At 38.8% G+C, this 7847-nt stretch overlaps 2 protein-coding genes across 2 annotated transcripts; one reads left to right on the forward strand and one right to left on the reverse strand.

The window, feature by feature from the left end:
• The first annotated feature begins 681 nt into the window (after positions 1-681).
• LOC117590046 lies at positions 682-7834 on the forward strand. The gene is made up of 4 exons (XM_034282364.1): positions 682-899; positions 2514-2698; positions 4811-4933; positions 6140-7834. Exons 2-4 carry the CDS (start codon positions 2516-2518, stop codon positions 6797-6799), a joined length of 966 nt encoding a protein of 321 aa, XP_034138255.1. The 5' UTR covers positions 682-899; positions 2514-2515; the 3' UTR covers positions 6800-7834.
• LOC117590047 (cell wall protein SED1) lies at positions 3407-4158 on the reverse strand. Its single transcript, XM_034282365.1, has one exon. It carries the CDS (start codon positions 4124-4126, stop codon positions 3539-3541), a length of 588 nt encoding a protein of 195 aa, XP_034138256.1. The 5' UTR covers positions 4127-4158; the 3' UTR covers positions 3407-3538.
• Positions 7835-7847: the final 13 nt, after the last annotated feature.

Genomic DNA, 7847 nt, shown 5'->3' on the forward strand with positions numbered 1-7847 from the left:
AGCAATCCTGTCTGTTCCCCCAGTGCATACGGGGATGGGTTTGACGGATTTATGGCTAGCAATTTTACACCTGAATGCGATGCGAATGCGTTGGCCAAGAATGTCGGAAAACGTTAGCCATCGGAACGACATGACATTGAGTGGAGCACTGGCTCCGCGCCTGCTCCGGTTCCTGTCCCTGTCAACTTCCATGACGAGAGAACAGGCGTAAAAATTAATGTGTAAATAAAATGCATTAAATATTAATTGAGTTCAATAATTACACTGTTACTCCAGCATTTACGACCATACTGTGCAACATGTTGCACAAGTACCACAATTTACCACAAGTGAGGCGCCTGCGCTGGTGAAACTTTTGCTAATTACTTTAAATTTCAAACTTTAACTCACACCTTATGCAATATAAATAAATATCTATATGGAGATCCCTCCTGTCCACGATTTCTATAACTCCATTATTTTATTACAATGAATATACACTAGGGTTAGGGGTGGTGGCTTAAAAGGTGCGTGGCGCACGTTTCAGTTCATTCATAACTAACTCGGCCGCATGGCTCAACATCGGTTCCTTCCTCTGCCACATCGTTCCTGCCACACACTGCCACTTCGTGTGGCAGCTTCGTTTTGTGTTCAATATAAAAACAAGCCGTGAATGCTCTGGAGCCTGAGTGTTCCGTTCGTCGTCAGCCTGTTGCGTTCATACTAGTCGCCAGCCGAGCTTCAGGCATCGTTTCCAAAAACGCTTTTGGCATCCATCGCGGCGCGGCTCGTGAATACATAATATAATCGTAAAATACACAAAATTCGAAGTTCGGAAAAGATATATCTTTATTCTCATCCAATAAATTGTGTAGCAGCATTGCAGATACAAAGAAATTTGGGGTAGAAATATTGAAAAGGTGATTTTCTTCTTAATTGTTCATCGAGTTAAGATCTGAACGTAAGGCTCTGTTCGGTTCTTTACAAATTGATAAAAAAAAAACTTGATACAAAATCTTAAAATAGTGTCAGAAAACATAAAAATTGTGGAAGTTTCTTTCGAAATATCTTCATAAATTGCACACAGTTTTTAGATTTATTTTAGCATTCGAATTTCGTTAAATGATTTTCAAATTGAAATAAATTGCTGCATCTTACTTAGGACCTGGGGAGACCCAGCAGCTTATTCTACATATACTAAGTGGGCCACGGAAACCTGCTAAAAATTGTATTCTTTATCGTTCTTAAATATCATTAAAGAACAATCACCCTTGTCGTTTAACAAGAACCAAAACTTTTCTCTCTTTTTTGTTCTAAAGATATTTGCATATAAATTTGTAGATTTACATACATACGCTATGTATTTATTTAGTACATAAAGTTTAAAAAGATAAGACAGGAATTTGGTTCCTTTTGTTGAGATATTTTCTTCTTTTTTTTAATTTTTATTATTTTACGGATAAAGTCAAGAAGCGTCCTGGCACACAGCTGGAGGCAATCACGTTTCCGACAGTGGTATATTACAATGCCTGACGAGAGCACAATTATCAGTGGGACATTGAGACACTGGAGTGGAGTTTAATATCTCACACGACTGACTATTTGGGGGGTGTCCCAAAATCAATATTCATTCCACTTCAAATAGAAGAATGTGGGTGCCAAATAACTTGCTATAAGTATTATTAGAAAAACTCCGTTCTCGATTCCTTTGGGACGCTCGTTGCAGACCAACATCGTGAACTTTAGCATTTCACTTTGATATCTATTAAAGAAGGAATCAATAGTAGCCAGGTGTCAGCCAATAGTCGTCACTGCCAAAGTGCGGGAGATGATGGTGGAATTCGTAAATCCTTTTTCCATGAAATGGCTCATACAAATTTGACATGTGATTACCGACCGGCACTGCTAATGCTGCTGCCATTTTAACATTTACTTATAGATACTTATTTGACGGCAAACGCTACTCTTCATTCGAGTAGTTATAGCATCTAATGCTCCTTCTGACAGGTGAAATATCTCTTGCTGCTCCCCACACCACTACCTTGTTCGATACAAAAGAGGAAGCTAAAAGATGGTTTAAAAGAGATGAAAACCATCCACATATACAAATGTACATATGTATCTCTGCATATATTAGAATAGTTTACTCTTAATATTTGTGAAATATTTCAATCCAAAAAAGAGTCCCCTGACGGCTTAAATTTAAAGGACCCTTCGGCATGGATGGACCGACCGCACTCGCACTCGCACTCGCACTCGTATTCATATTTATGTGACCCATAAATTATACCGAGCGCTTCTTGTTGTCAGAATATGATGCACATTTCTCACAGGTTAGCTGTCAGCAGTTTAATTTTTTCTATTCTATTCCAGCGGGAGGAAGTAATAGGTCAAAGGTTCTGACTGACCTCACAGCTGAATTTAATGCTCCTATTTCAATTCCCATAAAAATATCCACCAATTTATTGTTTTAGGTGGAGTACCTGCAAATCTGTTATTGAGGACTGAAGATTTTTTTGTCACATTTATTCCAGAAATGATGAAAGCCACAGCGTGGTTTTGTCCGGTGTTATTAACTTTACTGTGTGCAACGAGGCTCGTTTGTACGGCACAGAGAGGAGGCGGGGCACAGGCTACGGCACAGAGCGGGGAACAGCCTGATGGAAACAGCCACATAAACGGATATCCTTTGGACTACCTGGATGCACGGAACATACAGGTGCGAATATTGCTTATATATTCTTTTCTGTTTCGTTTTGAATAGCCTAGAGTTTCCTTTGAATGTTTTTGTTGTTGTTGCTCTGAATGGATTCAATTACTCGCATCGAAATCACCTCTTCGAAACAGGCTTTGAACAAGGCTGCATGTCACTTTTTGTCATCAATTAATGTAGTTTTTATTCACTCATATAACTAAATTTATGCGATTAAGTCGGCAGTGTCAGACACAAGTTTATACCAATCTCACAAATTAGTTTTTAGTCAAGTGGCCATAAAAGAGAATCCATTCCAAGTAATCTCATTCGTTTTGTAATCTAATATTGATAGCACTTAAGTCCTTCATGAGTTGATCAAATGAAGAAGTAATAATTTAAGTACCTATGAGGTATAAGGCCAAAGTTATTGCCATAGGTTGGCATTGAAAAATTGATTGTGTCGTCTGACCTGACAACATGAACAACAAATAGGAACTTTGATTTTTCTATGCCTCATGGCCCATGCCACCTCACCTAATTAGGCGAACAACACAATGTTTACTTGCTTTTACAACTCTTGTTGACAATCAAAAGAACTTTTAAATAAGTTTTTGGGGTACTTAGGAGAACAAATAACCTATGTATGTATTTGTTGTTTTTGTGGAGAAGACAAGGGAGCAGAGCTCTCTTCTTGTATTCGAAAGTTAAATTAAATAAATCTGCGGCTTTGAGTTAAGTTTGTAATTACTATATTTATAGGGAACTTCCGCAAAATATTATTGTCATAGGAGGTTCATTTATATACTCGTAGTATTTCGTAGAACTACACTAGCTAAACCATTTACTTAACTCATGCTTGGAAGCTTAGACTGCGACAATTTCGAGTGTGGTTCCGCTGCCCTCCTCGGATGAGGAAGATGTCTTAGGTTCTTCAGTGGGGGTTGAGTCTTCGTTGTCCGTAACAGCAGTGCTTTCTTCCGTAGATCCGCTGCCCTCCTCGGAGTCAGTTGTGGTTTCATCAGGCACCTGGGTAGTCGCTACGTCATCCGTAACATCAGTACTTGCGTCCGTAGATCCGCTACCCTCCTCAGAGTCAGTTGTAGATTCCTCAGGCTCTTCAGAAGATTGGGTGGTAGGGTCTTCCTCTCCGGCATCAGTTGTGGACTCATCTGGGGCCTGTGTCGATTCAACTGGTAGGTCAGTGGTGGAATCCTCTGGCTGTAAAGGGGATTGTGTGGTGCTCGGCACAGCAGTGCTCTCCTCTGATGACACTTCCTTGGAATTTTCGTGACTATTGTCATGATGGGCGATAAGGGGTTCCCATTCGTTGGCCTTCAAACTTCCTCCGCTGATTCTCCAGTGGCCAGTGAGACTTCCCTTCCAGCCACCATGTGGCTTGGCGGAAACTGTTGCCATTAGCGCGGCCAACAATAAGATCGAAAGAACCTTCATTTTGCAATGTTGTAGAATATACTAAGCGTAACGGCGTTTGGCACTTGCTTATATGAAAGTCCCATAATCATTGCCACCACACATGGACATTACCTTATCTTATCGGTAGCAAGTGCTTTCTGATAGGTCAAAATGATAGCCTAGATGGATGTGTATCCATGTATATACCTATATGCATACCTATGTAATTTTATTTTCATATTTTTGTTTTAATTAAATTGAATTTTTAATTCGAAAAAGTTTCTCAAGATTCTACAACTCTGAAAAATCGCTGGTTAAAGGCATCTCTGAGCTGCAATAACAAACGCAATTTGATTTATTTGTTGACTCACACAACACGCAATTCTGTGTTCTTTATGTTCTTTTATCAGGAAAGGGCTGTTATCGTCTGGCTGGTCTAACAGTTTTTTAAGTGGAAAAAACCCGAAAAAAACAACGATAAGACTTTACAAATTGATTCCAAACAAAACAACAGTTTTCCATAATTTACAAAAAACAAGAATCCATCAAGGCACAGAACTCATATGATTTGCTGATGATGTCATTATCCCTTCATTATATTTTGAAAGCAATAGTAATACTCGTGAAATATGCAATATTCAAGGCATTTCCATTATACAAGTTTTCATTTGATGTCTTTAGAACTTTTCGCCAAGTAATTGTATATATACTTTTCTCATCTAGGATGATTTTTTACTCGCAAAGCGCAACAAGCCATCCCTGTCCATTGTCAATCCCTTGGATGTCCTGCGTCAGAGGTTGCTCCTGGAAATAGCGCGCAGGCAAATGAAGGAGAATACACGGCAGGTGAGTGAGAGAAAGTGCGATAAATGGTATGGTGGAACGGTCTGGCTATGGGGCTACAATTGCCACATTGAGCGCTGCAATACGCTCAGCTCAGTGCCACATTGTTTGACCACTTTGCGTGGTATTTTTAATAAGCAAAACAAAAAAAACACACAAACTTTTCCCTAGGTAGCAAGAAAAAGTTGCTTAAGAGTAATTGAATGTGGCGCTAGGTATAAATAAAAATATGGCGTTGGGGTCCTAATCAAAACTAGAATGTTAAATGAGAAATATTTTGAAAAAGCCATAAAGAAAGCAGCTGCACAAAAGTTTTTTAATACCTTAAGAAACGCAAAGAAGAAACAACTGCAATACACAAATAAAAGTACAAATATATAAAAGTACTTATTGTACCTGACAAGTTTTCCCTTGCCGTTTATTTTATGCTCCCATATCATTGGAGCATATTATTGAAAAAAGCGAGAGTTTTAGCAGTCGAAATTGAGCATGATATGTCATACTTACTTATGCATATAAGCTCGACCTGACATTCAATATGGGCTATATGGGTATGTATACATAGTATAAAGAGTCGGCCTAGCAGGCAGCACCCAAAGCCCAAAACCTGCCACTGCGTATGTGTAAAACAAATATTTTTCTTCGCAACAAAGCGGGCGGGCGTTTATTTGGTTACCAAACGATTTCATCCCCAAGGCACAATATAAAAGACAACAACAAAAAATCAAAACGTTTTAATGCGAAGAATTCAAGCGATTTGCCTTGATGGTAGGTAGGTTCACCTTTCGCCGAAACGAAAGCCAGTGACGGGAAGAAAGGGTTATTCGTCGAGCGTTTAACCAAATTGTTCGCTTCATGTCCCCCTCTCTCTCTCTCTCCACTGACAAAAATACTTATATTGAGTTGTCCAAGGGTACATTTATGGCATAGATTTCGAAATAAATAAGGCATAGATAACGACGTCCTGGGATTCATGGGCAATGGACTCTTGTAATACATGAAACGGTGAAAATCGAAGAGTAAAACTCAACTAACTGCATTAGAGACTCTGGCAAATAATTAAATAACTTTTGCCATTTAAGCTCATCCATCCATCCACATGTGTACATATGAGTGTAGGGGGATATTGCTCCGTATGCAATCGCTGTAGTAGTTTTCCACCAAATCTTTTAATGTCAACCGTATAACTTTCTTTGCGCTTGCACACAGGTTGAATTGAATCGGGCCATTCTGAAGAACGTGGGTAAACGAGTTTACCTAAATCCAGCGGCGGCAGGGGCAATGATATCCAGACCTTACTCACAGCACTTCACGTTGGCTGGGAGGGAGTTGGCCAGAGAAGAGTCACAGAGCAACAAGCGTAAGCAGCAGCAGCAGCAGCTGCACTGGACCAATTTCGCCAGTCCACTCCAGTGGAACTATGCGATGACACAGGCCCCAGACACCACACCGAGTCAGAGTCAGAGGCAGAAGACACGAGTTCAAAAGTTATTCAACTATGCTAAAAAATCTCTAAGCGGTGCTAGTGCTAGTGCTGGTGCTGGTCAAGGTCTGGCCATGAGTGTGGTGGGGAGGCATCAAGCCAACGGAAATGAAGTTGCAAATGAAAAATATCATGAAAATCATGGCAGTAGAAATGCTGCGATGGCCAGCAAAAACGCAACTATATATGTGGCAGACACGGACGTGGACGACAATGCCGATGATGACAACGAGTACGACAACCCGGAGGAGGAGAGCAGGATGGAGGACAAAACCAACTTGGAACCGAATGGACTAGCTGCAGGTGTGGACAATACAATTGAATATCTTCCCTGGAACTTTCTCTATCGCTATCTGCCGCAAAAAAAGCGCTATAATGATATTTAAGTGGCTAAAAATGGAGATGCAATTACAGATTACATAAACAGACTACGATAAACGGTATACGGTTATACATGCACAAAAAAATGGTTAGATGTAATACATAGAAATGCATAGAAATGTACATTGACGGTTCCTAAATGGCTGGCTACAAGACAGGCATGTTGTGTGTGCGCATATTCCACATCCAATACAAGTTCAATCGACTCCACTAAACTCCACTCAAATCCTTCGATTACCAATTACCAATCCTTTTCAATGTGGCTAGATGTATTCAAGTTTTGTATTTTATTCAAATTGAAATTAACTAACGATTTATACTACCTCTCTCACAGATACTGTTGAACAAAAAAAACCAAATTCCTTCTTTGATTGATTCCAAATCTAAACCAAAGCTGCAAACTATATTACCTATACAATTAATAACACAATCCAAAACAAAATGCATTTTATTAAAGCGTAATTGATAGTGATCATTGTTTTTGAATGTTTTGCAAATTATTACTTATTGTTTTTTTGTATTACGCACTCCGCGGGCGGACTATATTTGTTGTTAAGTTTTTCGAGTATTTGTATTTCCTATTCCTGTTCCTGTCTTTGTGTAACGGATGCTCAAATAATTAATAATCGTACTTGATGGACTCTTTTGGACACTCTTTTTGTTAAGCATACACTTTTGATCACTATTGAAATTACGTAGTTAACTTTTAAAGTCAACAAAAATGGTTCCAACTCCTCTAGACTCTAGATCCACTTTGGAAGCGAACACAAATACCGATTTTAAAGTAGAAAATACAAATATTACTCAAGCACCTACTTCTTCGATTCATAAATACATACGAGTATATAATATGCCACCAGAGTGAAAATTAACAAGGAATTGTTTTTTTGTTCTGTACATTGAATACAAAATACAAACTTCGAGTAATAATTAACAAATTACTTTTTCATTTATACAAATATTGTATGTGAAGTGAATGTAAATAAAAGCAAGTTTTGAAACAAAGCTTAAATAGTGACAAAAAAATCGAATCTATATATACATACATATATT

Source organism: Drosophila guanche, unplaced genomic scaffold (genome assembly GCF_900245975.1).
Source record: "Drosophila guanche unplaced genomic scaffold, DGUA_6, whole genome shotgun sequence".
Taxonomy (NCBI): domain Eukaryota; kingdom Metazoa; phylum Arthropoda; class Insecta; order Diptera; family Drosophilidae; genus Drosophila; species Drosophila guanche.